The following is a 21,535-nucleotide window of genomic DNA, read 5'->3' on the forward strand; positions in this document are numbered from 1 at the left end:
CATTAGTGGAATTTGTATTCAATAATAAAATGCTTGTTTACAGAGTGTTGCATTGTATGAAAAATCAAACATCAGTTGAAAGTGTTCATAAGTTTGGTAGTGTGAGTCAGTACACAAATATACCCTGGTTATATTTACTCAGTTAGGGGTTGAGCGCGGAAGAAGTGTTGATTCTACTTGACCCAATCCTACCAAAGGACTCAATTTCCCCGAGATCCTAGCCACACAACACCCTAGCCACACAATATAAACATTTTCTTTCCTTTTCCTCATTTCAGCCAACAAATTTCACCAATTGTTACTCCAATTAGCATTGTTTGCAATTTAGCTTAGTTGTCCCAAGACTTTCCATTATCTTAGTAGAATTCGTAATTGGGTTTGACCAAAACAAACAGATATATATATTTTGTATCACAAAATGGTTTTTACTTTTTAGCAAATTTCCCTATAGGGAAGTAGCTATTGCCGTATGTGGCACGGTAAGACCTGGAGCCGGGACCTATATAATTTTTCATTTTGATGTCCCTAGTGGCCAAAAACACTATTCGCTCAAATTTGAGTAATTTTCATCCGATTTTGATGAAATTTGGTTTGAAAGTGTAAGGTGGGATAAACTTGAATGAGTTCACGAACCAGGATGATCAGACCATGGGAACAGAGTTTCACAGGGGGTTTTATGGGGTTAATATTGTTTTTTTTTTTCATTTTTGACCCTCAAAACACCAAATTTTCGAATTTCTCTCTAGACCATTTTAAAGAGCGTAAAAAACAAATGATTTATTATAGCAAAGTGATTTTGTACGGTTATTGGTTACGGAGAAAAAAAAACTGTATATTTAAAATTCCCATTTGATAAAACTTGGCAAATTTATTTATTTTATACTAAGCTACTAATATTTGACTAAAAACATAATTTTAGCCTCCCTGTAGCAACAAATCCAGTTAACATTATGCTATTTAAATAAATTTAATTGAAAATAAATTTAGGCTAATGGAAATCTGCCCAGTCTGCAGGTTTGCTGCGGCGGGGGTATTTTTGTTTTGTGATCGTGGTTCACCCTAAAAAAATGTTAAATTTTCTGAATTTACTGCCTACTTCTTAATATTGAGTTATGTTGATGGAAAGTATTTCTTTACCTTAAATATCTCTCATATAAGAGGATAAACCTGATGATACACGAAACATGTAAGTTTGACCTGATACCCAAGACATTGTAAGGTAAAGAAATACTTTCTATTGATTTTAATTTCTTTTATTTTCATCTTTCTATCCAACACAGTTTTCAACCCTGACAGTGTCATTTCAATTAGTGGTTTTTTACAATTTAGTTTAGTTTTGAAAAGACTTTCAATAATTGAATTTTTAACTTGGTAGACTACAAATTGGTTTGGACGAAAACAAATGTATTAGACACACAACTTTTCAACAAAAATTTCTTCCCTTTCTTTATTCAGAAAACACAGTTTTCAACACCAACTATGTTATTTCAATTACCAGTGTTCCACAAAACAAACATATTACACAAACATAAACTTTGCCCCACCAAGTTGTTTTCACTTTCGATTGTGTAGGCCTATCACTGACTGGTTCACCACTGTTAATATGTATGCAATTTCTCAGACTTTTACGGGATATGTATTGTGTAGATTCAAGTTATACCAAATAATAATAAAAGAGGGACAGAACAGATTTATATAATGTTATATTTATTTTGATAGTACAGTAGTAAAAGATTCTTCTATTAATCCAGAAAGATTTTGGTGTTTTTATATTGTGTACAGTTTCAAAATATTGCTTAAGGAGTAGTCAAACGATAAATCCAGATTGATATGTTTAAAATAATGAACAGTAGTTAAAAATGATACACAGTAATTAAATTATTAAATAACAAAAGGAGAGTGGAAATAAGTTGGTTTAGAAAAATACTATTACTTCGTTTTCAGTATAAGTGTGTGAAGTTTCTAAATAATGCCATAAATAAAGGAAATTAAATAAAACAATTTAAGAAATTTTTTGTTACATTTACCGATATAAAACCTTTTGGTAAAGTCATAAAAATGTACTAATTTCAATTTCACTGTGATAATATTACAGTAATAGTTGTAATAAATTCACTTTTTTACTTCCCCCATCAAATTTAAGAAATAAATAAGTATAAATCTTATTGTTTTACACCCTTAACATTATTTTTTTTTTAAATATATTAAACATTTAATTCCAGTAACGTTAAACAGTCTGTTTTTTCTTAAATTTAAATATTATATTTTATATTGTTATCAATGGATGTAGGCTGTTCTATACCATTCAAGCAGTTAAGTTTTATTTTCACAAGACCGAACTCTTGGAAAGAGAAAAAGTTTACAAGCTACTGTCACGAGGGTTAACTATATCCACCCCTAATCTTAGTTTCGCGTTTACCACGTAGGCAAGCCATGTTCTACCTGAGCTAAAAATATAACCATTTTAAATATTAACAATGCAACATTGAAATCAGCTGATTAAATTTAATTTTGTTAGAATTATTTATACATTACACCTTAATTACTAGACTAATAATATAAAATGATCTTTACAGTAGGCTCCCATAATTGCTTCAGGTAAATTTTCACAGTTTATTTCAAATTGTAACATTTATTTCCATGCTAATAATAGCTCTTGGGAGTTAAAAATATAAACATTTAAATTACAAACAATGAAACAATGAAATCAGCTGATTACATTTAATTTTGTAAAACCTTTAGAGTTATTTACACAATACACCTTAATTACTAGACTAATAATATAAAATAAACTTGACTTATAGGATCGCATGGTTGTTTTGGTGACTTTTTCAAAATATTTTTTCAAAATTTAACGTCCATTTATATTTTTCAAAATGGAAATCACACATTCTTTACTACAACAACCTATAAACTAAATTCAATAAAATGCTTATTGAAATATAATGTAAAAAGCCATACTTATGTAAATAAGCATGGCATTTTTCAATAATTAAGGTAAGTCTTAAATTTTTACAGACTTATCATATTTATTCATGAAGCACCATACTTGTTACAGTGGTTTGTTAAAAATCCGGTAAAAGTAACAGAATAAGTTTATGATGAACTAAAGATCTAAAGATAAACCGTTTACTCATATGATCAAAGTTCTATGATGTCAAATGTAGGTAGAATCTTGGAAGAATGGACATTTTTATGAAATACTTATTTTGAATGATGAAAAATAAAGAGTGAGCTACTCGCCCGGAAATAACAGTGAAAAAAGAACTTACGGTTGCAGTTCATTTTTTTATATTTTATATGAGTTAGTTTTAAATCATTGGAAAATGTTTGTAGTCTTAATATTATTTTTTTGGGGGGAATAGAACAAGGCAGAATTGTCTATACCTCTAAAAGTTCTTAGCTCGCTTGGAACACAACCTACGTACCTTTAATCAATTAAATCGTTGACCATCGGAAAGTTTAGTTAAGCTTGTCTCTTAAGTATATCGTTGGTAGTCTTTCACCATAAACCTTTATATCTTACCTGCCTTAAGTGAGTAGTCCTTCGGGGAAGTTTCTGTTACTTCTTTATGGTCTATGGTAATACCTATATTCAGGACCATTGGACTTTTTCGTTTTAGGGCCACCAACGAAACGAAAAAGTGTGGGCTTGAAGAAATAATAACTGTAATAGCTTCGATTTAAATTAAATTAAAATAACATGTGTTTAGGAAGGATATTTTATAAAGCCAGTCCATTTTAAGGAGATGCATTAAAAATGTCAGTTACTCCTTTTCAACAGTTTCATTTTTTTTATATTGTTTACTATTCAAACCAGTTTTTTTCTGAATCATAGTGTCAGTTTATTATTATTTTTAGCCTCATTGTAAAGAGGAAAAAACTGTAGATAGCAGATGCAAATTCAGTTCTTCTGTAGGTTTGCTGCAACAGGAGTAATCCGTTTGTGACTAGTAGAAATATATATGTAATATCACGCTTCGAAATTGCAATCAAGCCAATATTTATCTTGTAAATGTAAAAGTAGTCTGATAAAACTAAAATATTCGGGGAGCGAGCTGGTTTAGTGTTAGAGTGCGGGAGAACGGTTCCCGAGGTCCTGTGTTCGAATACCGCCAATCACCAAATTAGCTATGCGATAGTGCCACGACTCTCTAGGCCTAGTCTGAATTAATGCGTAAATCGGTTTAGGGTTAGAACCTAGTGTTATAAGATGTAAAAATACAAATGTTTGAAGCATAGCAATTGTAAATGACATTAAATAACACAAACGAAGATTAAAACCACGCCCCGTGTAAATACCCCCACCGCAGCAATCCTGCAGACTAAACGAATTTCCATTTACCTGGCTGGATATCTACAAAAATATTCCCTAAAAAATTTCAGATTTATTTCCTATTTAATTAACATTAATTTTAGTGAGTACCTAGGTTTGCTGCTACGGGAAGATATTGAGATGTGGTTTTTATTGCAATGTATAAGATGTTTTTTATTGCAGCTTAGTATTAAATAAACAAAATATCCAAATTTGGTTTTTAGCCTATCCATAAACAAGCAAACTAGAACCATGCTACAACAGTTTTCATTTTCTCCATAAGAATAACATGGGAATTTTAAATTTACAATTTTTAAATTATCTCCGTAACCGTTAGGCATACAACAACGCTTCATTATACAAAATTATTATTTTTTTTAAGATCTACAAAATGGTTTGGAGAGAAAGTATAACATTTTTTTGGGGTCAAAAATAGGAAATATCTATTTTTACCCCATAAAACCCCCCATAAACCCCCGTTCCCATAGTCAGATTATGCTGTTTCGGGAACTCCTTCGAATAAACTTAGGTTTACACGTTTATACAAAATTTTATCAAAATCGGACGGTTTTTGTTTGAGTTATCGTGCTAACAGACACATAAATAAATAAATATATATATGAATTTGAATTTATGGCGTTTTTGGCCTCTGGGGACCTCAAAACAAAAAATTAAATCGGTCCTAGGTCCAGGTCTTATTATGAGAGGGTCATAGCTTATTCGCTATGGGAAATTCGCCAAAACCACGCAAATTAGGATTGCTATTGCGTAACATAGTCAAATAACAAATTCTCTTCGTTAGCGAGTGAAACTTGAATTTGAAAATGAATAGAAAATTAGCACCCAGTGTTGAAGAGAGGTAATGATCAGTTTAGTTATGCCGCTTGTTTACAAGCTTGAATAATACGTTGTTTGGCTAATTTACTTGACAAAAGAGTGCAAATACTTGGTGTACCATTCTGACTCGTTTTAGCAAATGTTGTTGGTAGATCCCTTAGGAAATGTGGAGTACAAATTTTGGACCATTAAGTTAATTCACTACCACTAATGGAATGTGGTTAAGTTAGGTAAGATTAGTTTTTTCGTACTCTATACTAACCTAACCTTACCAAAGTTTAACTCAATACTGTACCACTTGTATTGCTAATAATGTATTGCTCTAAAAACTAACGGTGAATTAACGGCAAGGTCCCAAATAATTTAAGTTATTCGATGAAAATAAAGTTAATAAACTGTTAAATAAATTATAACGATTCCTTATTACCTTATTACCGATTCTTCATCTTTTACCCCATGGGGGATTGATGGCGTCATTAAAAATATAAAATCACTTATTTACACATATATACAATTAAAACTGAGGCTGTGGACAGGCATACTTCAGCCTAGGCCTAATAGAGGGTCTTCAAAGTACTCCTTCAGCGAGTAGTAGGCTTTGTCTTTGAGATACGCTGTAACCATCTTAAGGAGTTTCCTTTTTTCAAGGTGCAGGATGGAGTTTGGCAACTTATTGTTATGTCCTTGTTTGAAATTAGCTTGTATGTTATAAATACGCTTTGAAATATGTTATACCTTAGAATGTCATGCGGATATTTTAATCCCGTTTTACAATAACAATTCAACGGGGCACAGGGTGAAAATACGAGTCTTCTTTCCTAAGGGTACAGATTCAAATCCCACTAATCAGCATTTTTTTTAGATATAAAGGTCTCTCAAATGAGTAGAAGCCTTTCTGTATTAAAGATTTACCTGGACTAAAAGCTGTAATGTGGTAACTATAATAATTCTTAGACTTAAAACTAATGTTTTCGTTCGTTCTTTTGTGGGTTTAAAGTAATTTCTGTGTCATCATTGACACGACTTCTTAGCTTCATTGTCTAATTGATACATCTTTTTTCGTGATTAATAAACGAAAAAGAATGGGAGACGGTGTTAACAATAAGTCGTACTAATGCTATGTAGTAAAATTCAAACACATTAAAATAGTACCTCCTTGCTAAACCCCGTTTCAAAGTAAGACAATAATCCTAGCTTACTCTTTGCACACCAATATTTTTCACTGATTCAAACACTCGTTTTACCTTAGTGCAATTCTCTTTTGTTAGTTCGTTATTCTTTGTCCAATAACCGTTGATCCGGGTTTTGTTAGACCCGGACTAAGTAATCTAGGTTTAAAATCCAAGACTAATTTTTTTTTTGTAAAGTAGGAAAATCACAAAGGAAAATACGTAAATGACAATTGATTTTTTTTTAAACAAAAGACTGAGCTACCTGTGACTAATAATAAGTTTTAATCATCAACTTAGTTTTATAAGTTTGAGTATTTAGTAACTGTGACCAATTTCCACAGCAAGTCAGTATTTGCACGGCAAGTTAGCTTAGATTGTAAACACACCGTGCAATCATACGGCAACGTTGTCGCGTACATCTATTATTTACAGAACTCCTGGAGGTTTGTTTCTTAAGCATTTACTCAATAACAGTGTCTACACTTTATTTACAGAGTGCCTTAGCGAAGCTCTTCGAAATTCAGAGTAAATATTTAATTTTAGGTTTGGAGTTTGTTTCAATCCTAAGTTGTGGTAGAAGTTTCATTTTTTTTATTTTATCTACTCTCGTGGCAATTTTTATGTTTTTGTACGGGAACGGTCCAAAGCCTAGTTTTGTTACTGCTTTACGTCGACCTCTTATTAGTTAGTATCATTAATTCATAGCCCAATGACAAATAGTATCTGGGTCCTGTTACGTTATCGCTTGGAATCGAATCAGCGACCTTCAGATAGGAGTGCTAGCACAACCACTTTTTACCTAGGATAAAATATATGTCTCATATACGATTAGAAATGTATCTGCATTGGTGATATAACTCATCTAAAATACATGATAATTTTGGCGTTAAAAACTCGAAGGAAAATTTTAATTAGTACTTACTATATACAGGGGGTTTTTTTTATAAACGCAAGCCAAGTAATTACAGTTACCGTGAGACACTTTTAATGACAAAATCAGCTTATGTTGGTATCCATGTTTTAATTAATTCATTGTCGATCAGCTGATATGCATTGTTGCATAGATTAAGAGGCTTAGTGTTATTGAGAATCTATTGTAATAAGACTCAACATTGTGTTTGACAAGCTCAAATATCGTATGTATTGTGGCTCTACGTTTGATTGGTTTTCTATAGATCCGCTTTCTTTAAATTTTTGACAACTCTATGAATAGTTGTTTAGGTACTCGAATCAAACCCTGAACCTAATCTCAAATCTTTCTTGTCATAAGACCAATGATTTACTTTTAATGTACAATACATACGCTTTGAGATTGTGAAAACACAAACTTAACTCTAATTCACAATAAATTTCCAAAGACAACTATGCAACAAATTAATATCAGCTGATTGGCATTCAAGTAAACAAACAGGGATACCAACATATGAGCTTGTTTTGTGGTTAAACAGGGTCTTACGATACTTGTAATTTGGGTTTCGTTAAAAAACCTCTATAACATAAGATTTAAGACAAGTAGAACAATAGATTTTTGTTCCAGAGGTCCCTTAAGCAAAAATACCATTTTCAAATTTGATATATGTAGGCTATGATTTAAATCCAATGTTTATTAAAAAAATCCTAGCCATCATTAACAATGGGTTTTAACATTGGATTGCCAATTTTGCATTTTTATCAAAAGCCTTCAAAAAGATAAAATCGGAAGGTTTTAAAAGAAGCGATCCAAACTCTACAAAATTGTGATATGTCAAGGATTGGACCCGTCATCTTCGTACTAGCCTATAGCCAGGCTTACAACACACTATATAAGCTTAGGTCATATTTCGAAAAGGTATTTATGGATGTATTTAACTAATTGTTCAATGGAACAATTTCACATACAGTTTTCAGAAGGTATACTGACTGCTACAGAATGGTTACTATATTTGAGTTAAACTTACAGTATGTATTTTGGTTTTGTAGTAGACGAATATGATGATTATAATGAGATTGATTATACTTATATACCAAGGGTCTTAGAGAGGTAAGGAAAGAAAAGATGAGGATCTTATTGATCCTAATGTAATCCTTTGTCGTTGCTTGTACCTTATAATTTTAAAATGTTTATACCAATTACTGTACCTGCTTGCTACGTCCCAGCCAAGTCAAGCTGAATTTAAGTTATTGAAACTGCACGTTATATAACGGAGAGGTCTCTAGTACGAAGATAGTTCTCATAAACTAAAGTATCCTTGTCTTTTTTTTAGATCAGTGGACTCGAAACTCTAGTTTGATTCCGAACAACTGGCTATTTATTATAGCATACACAAAGGTGCTCTCATTGTAGTATCCGCTCCTTTAAGATGTAATATAATGTACTAGATTAATGGTACTAAGAAATCATTAGTCCTTAAAAATCATACTAAGAAAATGTTTTCAAGTGTATGAATAATTTTAGCTAATTCAATCTTCTAATCAAACATCACGGATGCAGAATTAAATCGAAAGATCTCGATATTTGTGTGGTAACTGAACCTTTTAAGGTATACTGTATAATATGCTGTACAATACACATTTGCTCTAACTTTAAACGTAAAATTATTTTCTTATGTTTTAGCGTTGCGTATTTGTTTACAATTATAAAGTGACCGTTCCAATTTTTGAGGAAAATATTTTCCAACGTTGCCCAGTAGAAACCAAGAAAGCTACAAAGTTGGTAGCATTTGATATTCTCGGGTGAACGCAAACTACCGTCGTCACTATTTAGTTCAGCAGAACCAGCATTGTATTTGTCACAACAATTTTTATGATTACATTTGTCATTTCGTACTTCCCAATGAGATTCTTCATTACATTTTACGAGAATCGTTGTAAAAAAATGTTCTGTTTTCAAAAATCATATGTACCATCATATATGTATCACTATATATCACACTATATATGGTTGGTATGTGTTATGATATGTATCATGTGTATCATATATGTGTGATATACATATTCTTAAATGTTTGTATTGTAATACTAATTTTGCAGGTCTTAAATGTTCTGTTATACTAATATCGTAGTGCGGAAGGAAGGATTTCAAGTTTTGAAATTGAATTTACCTTAAAATATAACACCAACTCTATTTAATTATTACTTAAAAACTTGCGTAATGTGTTATGAATGGTTGTACCTACAAACATTTACTATTTATTTAATCAAATTTAATTTGGTTTGATTTGCAATTGTGAAAAAAACACGTCGCAAGACTTAGAAGCTCAAAGACAACTGAAACTATTAAAATGTTAAATATCTAACAACCTAAAACAGTAGACATTACAGTTAAGGACTCAGAACTCAGTTAGAACTTTAACATTTGACTTGAGCATTTTAAATGAGCTCGTAGTCATTAACAATATGTTAATTGGAAGAAAACTTTCCATTCATCAATGGATCGAAGATCCGAAGGTACAACAATGCAATTCTGAGTACAATTAAACAGACAGACTTCATCTTGTATTGTTTAGAACGATCATCTAAAAACAGCTGACTGTATTGAGGTTATGGGACATTAATGAGTTTGCCTTGAGAAAAGGTTGTTATTAAGATTTAATAGGCAGTTTTGCTTATACATTATTTTACTTATGAACTGGAAGTGTGGGATTTTATAATAATACAGTTGATGTATACAGGATGTCCCTGAACTCGACGATCCTATTAGTGAATTCGTACCCTGCATCTATGCAACACATTTTTCTGAAGAAAGATGTTTAGAAAGTGCGTAGGTTTTAGTGTATCTATCTGTATGCGATTTTTAATAAATTAATATTAACTTAAGATCCATTTGAGCAAAAACCTGCACCAAGTATGCATTCAGTTTGATGTTTATAGGTTTTACCATTTAAAAATGGCGCATCTTCGAATATTTCAAACTAAAATGTTTGGATCAAATTGAAACAGGTGAAAAATATTATCCAACTAAATTTCAAATTTAGCTCTAATGTATCTTAAGTTATTATATATTTAGTAAAAATCACACAGGGACGGCTGGACATAAATATATGAAATTTCGGTTCATGATTATATCACAAAATATATTTGTACGAGCTGCTATACCCGTGCTTTGCAATGGGAAGAAAATGTGACCTAGAGAGCTATTAAAGTGTTTAAGTGGTGCTGATGTGTGTTTAAAAATACAGCAACTCTATGATTTAATTTGAAAAGATCTTACTAAAAGAATCTTACTACCTACTTTCAAACCCCTACTTTTGATGTTAATAGATCAGAATATGACAACATACCTTAGTGTAGCAATAGCATAAATTTGCTTCATATTGATGCTTCATGAATGAGATGTTTTACCATAATTCTTCAATTTTAGTCAAGCCTCTTTACATGTAGCTTACTATATAAGTTACAAAATTAAATTTTGAGCAATACTTTACAAAACTTATACAGCCTTTTTTTAATACCACCAAACATAACCCTCTTACTAAATAATGCACATTATTTCCTCAATCTACATAAAGTATCACAAACATATTTTTCAAGGAAATAAAAAACACCAGTTTATTGCATTGACCAGCTGTTTCATTAAATAAATTAAATCATTTAAACTTTGGAAGCATGTCAGGCGTAGCCCTTTGGAAATCGCCCTGTGGGGCTGAGCGCTAAGAAATTCATTCATACTAATAACTTTCGGCAAATCTACACACTCTAAGCTTCATTTTGGAGTGCCATATGCATATATTTTTATTTGGTTAATAGCCTTAACCGTTTACATAAAATGTGATTGTATCACTTTAATAATAGATGATAAGATGATAGATAGCTACAAACAACAAGAAACAAATCCACAACAATGGTTCAGGGACTTTTAAGGTATTTATCAGTTTTTACCATAAACTCAGTGAACTGTTACTTAGTGGAGAGAATTGTTACTTAAAACGTACATTGTAATGGTAGAAAACGTCTTACTAATTCTAACTAATTTCTAAGCACATGCCATTTTCGAGTGTATAATTTTTGGACGGGCATAAAAAGATATGCTAAATGCAAAAGCAAAAGTTGTTATTCTAAATGCTAAAGTGCTAAATGCACAAGCGAAATATCATTCGTATTGAAGCGATGTATAATATTTTACCTTTTACCGGATATCACATGGAAAGCCATGAATACTTATAGGTAGAAAACTATCCTAGGTATTACTTTTCGATTTTTCCAAACACATTTAATGCTGTGATGTTGAAATGCAAAAGTATTCATGGTCCATAAACGACTTGTAATATTTTAATTTTTCTATAAATCGAGTTGAAAATTAGGGATTTTAAGAACATCAATTGCACCCTTGGTTGACTAATGACACTATTCTCTCTAGCTTCAAAAAAGTGACATTTTTTCAAATACTATGTACACTGTTAATTGATATTAAAAGAAGTTGTCTATTCTATTATATTCATCCTTTTGAAATAAACTGATAAAAAGAAAATAGTTCCTTTAGGAAACCTTAATGGTTAGGTAGTATTTTTAACATAAATGCAATGAAATAAATATTTATTCGTTATGTATATTTTACATTAGTGTAACATATCAATAGCAAAACTATTACACGTTGGTTTTCATCTAACAACTAAATATATGATATTCATGATATATTATTGTAATTATTAGTAATACAAAATTAAGTAGGAATTGTATAATAAAGAGGAGGAAAACTGTTCGTTACAAAAACTCTTCAACTGAATACTGTATGGATAAAGCAGTTCTAAAATATCTAGCTTTCCTAAAATGCATATTTTATGTCAATTTGATTTGGGTATAGATAGATGTTTGTAGTTTCCTACTCAAAGGAGCTCACATACAACAGTCATAAGTAACATTTTTTTGATAGGAAACTAAAAAGTGTCTCAATAGCCAATAGTATATAGCTGTTCATGGAATTTTTTTGAGAAGGAAGTGAAGGTGTGTTTTGTAACAAATACATAGACGATATACGAGTATGTACATATGATATATTTAAATGAACATTTGACCTTGAAAGGTCAAACTTGACGATTTGCACGTTTGTTTACTCTACGACTTCAACATTGTTCCTTATTTCACAAGACCCAGAATTAGCAACTCCGCAATTCCGATTGTTAAGTAAAACTATTTCTCATCGTGTCGGTTGTCAGACGTTGTTTCCTGTTTTGAGAACATTCCTGAAAAACTTCCGCATGTCATCCTTTGTTGTAGCTTCACGGGAATTTCAATTGTAATAGTAAACGAGTTTATAATAGGATAATTGTATGAACATAACGTTAATTGTTAATACCAACGTGTTGTTACACGTTTGTGGAATACAAAGTTTTAGATTTTAAAGATTTTTGATGTGGAAAGGAATGATATGTGAATAGATGATCTTAGAGGCTGTAGGAATTTAGGATATACATGTTTAGAATTCCATTAAATTAAACGATTTCCTTTTAAAATTGAGATACAAAATTGGGGGAGAGTTGAAATATGTTTCAAAAGTAATGGGGACCTCTCCGACATCATAAAGTTTTTCATGGCGTATTTCTTTGCTGCGTGAACTTCCCTATGTTGACCAATCGTGTTCGACACGGAATTATTTTCACGGAAAGCCAAAAAAGGATGGTGTTACTATGTTATAAGTGCAAGGATTGAAACCTATCCATTATACTAATACAGGTATGCTTTTAGGTTGAAATATCCTTACAATTATCTACAAGTTCTGTTTGGTGTTAGATTATATTAGGCTGGGTTAGCTTTAAGGTAGGACATACACATTTACTATAACTTCAACTTTTTATTGCTACATACACACTATATCATGGTTGCCGTGTAATGGAAAAGGCCACAAGAGTTTGCTTTGAAGTGTAACATCTAGAGTAAACTTAAACATAAGTATGTGTTCGTTACCATTACCCGTGTATTTTCTACATGAGGATTTACGGTTCCAGGCACGGGGATGTGAGAGATGTACGGCCTCCTGGTGGTGTTGTTGGGCGGGTTGCTGACCATGGCCGGAAGCGACCCTTATCCGGCCCCTGGATGTTCCGACCTCTTCGGCGACCCCTCCTGCTCTTGCAGCAGTCTCCGGAGCGAGCAGGTCCTAGACTGTCGGAGACCCTCGGGACTTCACCCTCCGTTCACCTTCGCCTCCGCCCCCGTGGCCTCCTTGACTCTACAGGCCCTAGACACAACTGCTTCCATCATCCCTGACAACACCACGGTCCGCCACTTGTACATATCGCAGTCAAAGCTCAAGCAGTTGAACGCGGGAGTCTTCAAGAAGCTGAGGCACTCTTTGGAAACGCTCAGCATCGTTCAAGGGTACCTCAATGAGATCCCGCAAGAAGCATTGATGGGACTGACGAAATTGAAGAATTTGGATTTGGAGTCAAATCTCATCACGCAAATTCCAAACCATTGTTTCTACGGGCTTTTGCTCTCTTCGATATCTTTTAGGAAAAATGCCATAGAAATTATCGCTGAACACGCATTCATCGGGTTGGAGGAGTCCCTCTCGGAATTAGATTTATCTGTAAACAAACTCAAGTATTTTCCAACACCCGCATTGAAGCGGCTATCTCGACTAGAAAAGCTCAATTTATCTTGGAATAAAATAAACTCAGTTCCTGTGGAAGAAAGTGCCAAACTACAACCTTTGACGTATTTAGATTTAAGTTCTAACGATTTCGATACGATTACGAAACACACGTTTAGATCCACACCGTCTCTTACGACGCTTTCTCTGAGTCGTAATAAGATATCGTTTATCGACAAAGAGTCGTTTTCGAATTTGAAGAGGCTGCATACACTTCACCTGCGCTCTAATCGGCTAATGGAGATCGACAACGATATTTTTCGAGGAAACGGGTACCTGACTATTGTCGATCTCAGCTTTAACCACATTCATAACATTCAAAGCCTATTCTCTTATAATTCTAAACTAACAGAGATATATTTAGCGGACAATAACATTTTAGAAATATACGGAGACACTTTTTCGAACAACACGTTTTTGTCTGTACTTGATCTTCAAGCTAATGCAATACGAAACGTGCATGCTAACGCGTTTGCCCAATTAAAACTTCTAACAAACTTATGTCTAAGTGAAAACTTTCTCACTAGCTTTTCACCATTACTCTTGATTAAGAATACCAATCTAATATCGTTGTATCTTGAAGGAAACCTAATTCAGAGCATTGAAGCTGGGACCTTCTTTAGCTTGAAACGACTAAAAGAGCTAAAACTTCAAAATAACGCACTGGTGAAAATTTGGAGAAGTACGTTCTACCCTTTGCCAAACTTGGTTGAGCTTAATCTTGCAAATAACCTAATAGACAATATTAATCCAGGAGCATTCCTAAGCTTAGGCAAACTAGAAAACTTAGATCTCCAGGGTAATTTTTTGAATAGCCTCGAAGGTTTCTTCCAACAAGTTTATTCAGATAACGAAGTGGGAGTAAATACGACAGAAATTTCAAAACTACATTGTGTGAGACTCAACAACAACCGGTTTACAAGGCTGCACAGTGCACTCTTTGGTGATATGAGTCTGGTCAAGAGTATGTATTTAACAAACAATTCTATATCTTATATAGAGGATTACACTTTCGAATCCTTCAGGTCGATGATGTTGTTGGATCTAAGTTTTAACCGTATAGGTTTCATTACCGTGAGAACATTTTCTGCGCTCTATAATTTGGAAGAGCTTTATTTGTCCAAAAACGACATAAAGCACATAGAAGCCAGATCATTCACAGAGCTGAAAAGATTGAGAATTCTGGATCTGTCAAACAATGAAATCGTTGTGTTGCATAAAGATATTTTCCAACAGGGTCTTCCAATTAGAATAATGAATCTGAAAAACTGTTCCCTAGCTAGTGTAGACAAAGGTACTTTTAGGGGTATGACAAACCTAAATGAGCTTAACCTAGAGTACAACATGCTCGATGGAGACGCATTGTCAGTCTTTGATATTCCTGGATTGCGAAGATTACGACTAGGAAATAATAATATGACCATTATCAACAACAACACATTTAAGAGGCTACCATCTCTTCAGTTTTTGTATTTAGAGAACAATGGGATTAGAAACTTACCTAGTGATGCGTTTGTTTACAATCGAAGGTTAAATTATGTATCTCTATCAAGAAACTGGCTGAAGAGTTTATCTAAAGTGACGCTGTCAGTACTTAGTGATTTGAAAGAGCTTCGCTTAAGCCAAAACCAATTCTCACAGATTCCATATGAAGCTTTAAGTCATCTTCATCATTTGGAAACCCTAGTTCTCTCGGAAAACCTAATCAGGTCTTTTGACGCGTCAAAGCTAGTGGGGCTATGGAAACTGAGGAATTTACAGCTGCAAAGAAACTTCATAACAACTCTTACAGGGTTCTCATCGACACAATGGCCTCATCTGTTTTCCATTGATCTCAGTAAAAACTCCCTTGCAGCTCTTCCTGTCAATTTCTTCCATATGGCAATGTCAGTGAGAATCATCGACTTGTCGTCCAACAGATTTGGCCAAATTCCTTCAGTTGCTCTCTCGGAACAAAACCTACTCCGTCTCACTCAGCTAAGTATCAGTGACAATCCCTTGACCAAGATCAACTGGCATGGAAGTTTCCGCCTTCATCCGTCTTTACAAGAGCTTCATATATCTGGAACAAACCTAACTATCATAACGGAAAGTGATTTCTTGGCATTTCCTTCACTAGAACATCTGATCCTCAGTGGCAACATAATATATAGAATTGGAGATGGCACTTTTGAATCTTTGCCCAAACTGATCACTCTAGATCTGAGCAGAAATGAAATCAACAGATTTTCAAGCTATTTTATCAACAACCTTAACCGTTTACAGTACCTGAATCTTTCCCATAACCGCTTGAAGGACGTGGAAGAGTTTTCAGAGAGTGCAGAATCTATTAAGATATTGGACCTTTCATTTAATCACTTGATGAGAATTGGAAAGTCTTCATTTAAAAATTTGAAATCCCTCAGGGAGTTGTATCTTCAAGGCAACTGGTTATCGTTCATTTCACCGGATGCTCTGAAGCACCAGATAAATATTAAAATACTCCAGCTGCACAAGAACTACTTCGATGATCTTCCACTGAAGGTTTTCCGGTCCGTGGAGCCACAACTTTCGTCTTTAACCACTGAAGGTAATAATAAATCAAATAATCTAGGGCTTATTACAATTAAAATAATAGATCTTGCTACAGTTGAATTTTAAATGTAACATGCATGATTAAATACAACATGTCAAATATACTTGTGAAATATTTCGTTTGCTTGGGAAACTGTTTAAATTAAGTCAAATATTAAACTAGGGGTGGTAAAGTTAGCTGGGACCCGTGGTCTCTCCTCCGCCCCTGGTTTAGATTACTACAACAGCAACCTTCTTCGTTCCTCTTATTTGCTTCTCTCTTTCATTAGGCACTTTGGTAAAGTCGGAAGATGCTGTAAGATAGAGGATCTTACATTGCAGTGCTATGAAGAAAGCTGTAAACCTTTATTTCTTTAAATAAAAACGACCCTTCTTTTTATTCTCAGTCTAAACGGGATGATTGGAAATAAAACAATTTAGTTTCTGAATAGTTCAGCATTAGTGAACTTAATGCAATCTTTAATCGTGTGATGAATTTATTCTCAGATGTAAATGTATGTGTGTAAGTGTAATGATGACGGATGGTTCCTAGGCAACCCCGTGCAGTGCGGATGCAACCAGCAGGAGGTTTGGTACTGGCTTCAGGATCACCAGAAGCTAGTGGATCGTGGACCACGATGTGAGGAACCTCCTCACCTCAGAGCCTTGTGGTTTCTGGGACTGGAACCTCCAGAGTTCTGTTCTCTGCCGCTCATCTCCCGGCTGGTCCTCGACCGGATACAGGCCTCCTCCCTGTCTATCGCCTGGGACAGCCAGGACAAGTCGGGAGTGACGGGGTTCATGGTAGCGCACCATACCTTGGAGAACCCCTCAGAGGTTGGTCAAAATACTACTTGAGCTATTTTATTATACTACAGCGCAGGGGGTGTTCAGCGGATTATCTTACTGTGTGTAGCAGTTTTATTTTCTTGCGTATACCCACAACCTTAGTTTGAGTAATGATACATAAAGAAAAAGACCCACGCAAAGCTATGTCAACGAAAAGATTTTATAAATTACCAATACTAACATAATGTAAAACCATTCACTATACACAAAATAGATTTCCATGTAATGTCAAAATTTAAAGCCACAAAAACGTGGTGCAATCTGTTGAGATGTTCTACCAACTAATGACAATATTCTGTGTCATGTGATAGATCAATCAGCTGTTCGCTATGATACTGCATTTTAATTAATTTTAATTATTAATTAATACGAGAGGTCGTCCAGTGGTCGAAACTCGACCAAAAATACGTAATGTACTCACTTATCTATTTTCACCCCACACTGTAAATAAAACATGTGATTTGAGTTTCTTCCATTTTGTTTTGGTTTTCTGTTTATATTTCGTTGTTATTTTCGTTACCAGCATGGCAACGCATAAGATCCATGTTAATATTTTCAAATTTTTAAACTCATTTTTTGTGCTTATCTTTGAGCCTATTTAAATTTATAAAGGGATTCTGCACACCTACAGGAAAATAGTTTTCTAACGGTATGCGTAGATTTTCCCTACGATGAACACGAGCTGAGAAAAAAGGTTTTAAAGAAACATGCTTGCCTATTAATATATAGATAGATATAACCAAATACACTAGTGCTGGTGAGATAGTCCTGAACTTCATCTATTTTCTTAGCTTCAAATTTGTATAATACATGGAAAGTCTATTCTGTGTATAGTCAATGATAAAATCCAGACTAAATTAGTGACTTTTAACGTTGAAGTATATAGACGTGATTAATACTTCACATGTTTAAACGTAACTGTCGTTTAGGAATAATTTATTTTTATGTTTAATGGAAAAAGAGGTAGTCCCTATACAGTCGCCATAGTTTGGAAAGATTTGGACTAACAACGAATAAAACATCCGACGTATGTTGTTCAAAGGTTTATTGCGGATATTTTCCATCACGAATGTAAAAAACAATACACAACGTTTCGGGATCTGGAATCTGATCTCGTCCTCAGGTGAAAAAAACTTAAGTAACACATTACCACTAACAATACACAAACGCCCAACCTAAGTTGGAATACACTATAGAGGGTAGTAGTCAAAAAATATGCACTGTATAGCAGTCAAGCAATAAATAAAATAGTACAAAATACAACAACAAAATAGTACAAAATAGTAGTATAAATAGTAGTAGTTGTAGTAATAAATAGTAAAATAGTAGTAGTGTAGTAGTAATAGTAGATATTAGTCAGGCAGTAAATGTCCGCAATAAACCTTTGAACAACATTAACTCACCATCACCAACAATGAACTTCAAACAAAGGATCCGACGTATATTGTATTTAAATATTATATAAAATCAATAATATTTGTTTCAATGATAACCCTACTATTAATCTGGTTACTAACCAAATATGCTATCCATAAATGTGTAGCAGAAATTTTGTAACGAAGCGATTCAAATGAACAATTCTCTTATCGGAATAACATTCTTGACATACCACAATGGAAATGGAAATACTTCTCTTTATAATTTCTTTGCCTCTGGTCGGATCATTAACATAAAGAGCTTTTGTGATTTCTTTACACTATTCACTTCTAATATTCTTCAGTCACACGTCCTATAATATAAAAGTTTAGTTATTGTAAGACATTTATCTTAAGATTTAAACGTATTGTGGTTAAACATTGCCTAGACAAATCTTAAAATAAAATATGCTATATTCCACATTTTTATTTCAGCACGATAGTTGAACTGTCAAAATCAACACACATATAGCTGTGTTAAAACGTAATATTACTTACTACCTTACTAAGGTAACCAAGTATTTTAAGGATCAATTGTTGGCGCAGTAGGGAAGTCGCCAAAAAAACCCTTAAATTTGGAGTCAGAATAACAGAAAAACACATGCACTAAGACAAAACACAATTTCTGTATTTTTAATAACTATATAATATGCATTATACATGTAGATAAACACATGATGTAGATGTTGATTTAGATGCACATGATTATTAAAGTGTTGTTTGAAAAAATATGTTTTGTATTAGATATTAACAACACCACAAGTATAAGTTATTATAGGGTTATTATTATAGGGTCATGACTGATGAAATAAATAAGTACCCATCGTGTTTAAAACGCTGAATCTTTATTAATAACAATAACTTCAAATGGAATGGGAGGACGTTAGTTTTAGAACGTCGTAAACAATGCATTTTTAACAAGATATTATCTGGAATGAGTTATATTGATTGGGAATCCTGATATCGATACAATACAAATGTTGTCAAACTCAATGGGATGCGGTATCAGTTTCATTATCAGCTGTTGTATACAAGGATTGTCCACATAAAAGTGGATGATAAAAAGTTGTGAATTCGTCAAGTGTTGTAAATCTAAACATAGGTACAGTGTTGACTAATTTGGCTATAGCTGGGGCTACAGTAGATTAGTAGATTTTCCATACAACTTAGAGTCAATGGGTTTGGCAGAAGTTGATCATACTTTGAAAATTAGGCCTATGTGTGATTTTTAACGCAATACCTCCATTCTTCATCATAATAATATTCAATAAGTGCTACATAATACATGTATGAAAAGGTTTTCTTAATCGTTTAACTGATGGGAATTTTCTACCAGAAATAAGTCTTGAAAACTTTTTAGAATCCTATTTTAAAGAGGAGAAATTTAGGAACGTGTAGTTTTGTGTTCTAAATTCACTTGTATTAATCTAAAAGGCACCAAATGTTGGTTGTTTGTATTTGATATTTAAAGTTCCACTTCCTAAAGTTGTTTAAAACAATTAACCTTCATAGAAAACACTTTAGTAGTACGAACATTAAAGACATTTTCCTTGGCAGTACTTAATTGCTGTAATAGGTAACCTTTTGAAATCCTTCGTAATCATTCTAATCATTTTTTCTTTGATTTACTCTTTTATATAATGTTATTGACATTCTATTATAGATTTTTGTTGCAAGAGAGCCAATCCTTCACTGTCTGCAACTATTGACATCCTATTATAGCTGTTTGTTGCAAGAAGAGCCAGTCCTTCAAAGTGTGCAACTATTGACATCCTATTGTAGATTTTGTTGCAAGAAGAGCCAATCCTTTAGAGTCTGCTCCTGTTGACAAGTTTTTTTTCTTTTAAGCCATTCCATTATGGTTTGCAGCTACCGATGTTCTAATGACCATTTTCTTTGCAAGAACCACTCACAGAAAGTGCAACTATCGACATGTTATCAATACGCTTTATTATTATAGCTCAAGAAACGTAAAAGACAACTGAAGATATGGTTAATCTTTCATATGAGATAAGTATGGTCAAATTGCGTCATAATAACACTTCGATGGAGGCTCCATTCAATACACCCGGTTTGCTAGAAAATTTACCAAACCCTTTTACTTAATAGTGTATGTAAATTAGAATGTGATGAAGAGGCACTTAAAGATTTTGATGGCTTGAAATTTATCAGAGTCCATGTTTATATGTTATATGTATTCAGGTGTCCATGGTGCAAATAGAGAAAGACAGAAGGTCTATGGTACTTCGTGAACTTGCTGTGGACACTTGGTACCTAGTTTGTGTCTTGGGGCTAGGGAGATGGACAACACCTCCTCTCTCTAACACTCGAACAAGTCGATGTATCCAGGTAAGTGGAAAGTTTGGCCCACATTTGTTTGTGTTTGAACACTATTAATGATTTCAATCATGTTTTGAAGTCTACCATTTCAAACATCAATACGGTCGGGCGACTTCATAGTCTTCTGTACAAAGTAAATTTTAAAATACTAAGTAGCTTTACAATCTTACTGTTCTGGATTTTACACTTCACGTGAGTAGGAAATAAATCTTTAAAACTTGTTCTTTTAAAGTAATGTACGAAGCTCATAGGGGCATTCTCAGTTAATTTAGATGCAGATGGGCTTATAAAGAGATTTAACCTTAGTAACCTTAGTTTCACTTGATCGGCCATCCTTATGTAGACGTGTCCTCTGTGTAAAAAAATTATGTTGTCATTTCTATATTGTTTTATTTAGAAACCTTTGCCACGACTTTTGTTTTATCACTCTTCAGTCCTCTATGTTTTAAATTGGGGGTTTTTCCTGGCTGGGTTTGTGTGCTTGTCT

General features: G+C 33.4%; 1 protein-coding gene across 1 annotated transcript in view; it reads left to right on the forward strand.

Annotated features, from left to right (window-relative positions):
- LOC128998540 (protein artichoke-like) overlaps positions 1-21,535 on the forward strand; it is a 31,996-nt gene that overhangs the window by 8,670 nt on the left and 1,791 nt on the right. Inside the window, exons 2-4 of the mRNA XM_054424716.1 lie at positions 13,245-16,460; positions 16,998-17,281; positions 20,911-21,057. Coding sequence (XP_054280691.1) covers positions 13,262-16,460; positions 16,998-17,281; positions 20,911-21,057 — 3,630 coding nt within the window. The 5' untranslated portion in view covers positions 13,245-13,261. The remainder of the gene's footprint in view (positions 1-13,244; positions 16,461-16,997; positions 17,282-20,910; positions 21,058-21,535) is intronic.

Source organism: Macrosteles quadrilineatus, unplaced genomic scaffold, assembly GCF_028750875.1.
Source record: "Macrosteles quadrilineatus isolate MER2022 unplaced genomic scaffold, UCM_ALF_1.0 Scaffold_7__1_contigs__length_78375512, whole genome shotgun sequence".
In the NCBI taxonomy this organism is placed as follows: Eukaryota; Metazoa; Arthropoda; class Insecta; order Hemiptera; family Cicadellidae; genus Macrosteles; species Macrosteles quadrilineatus.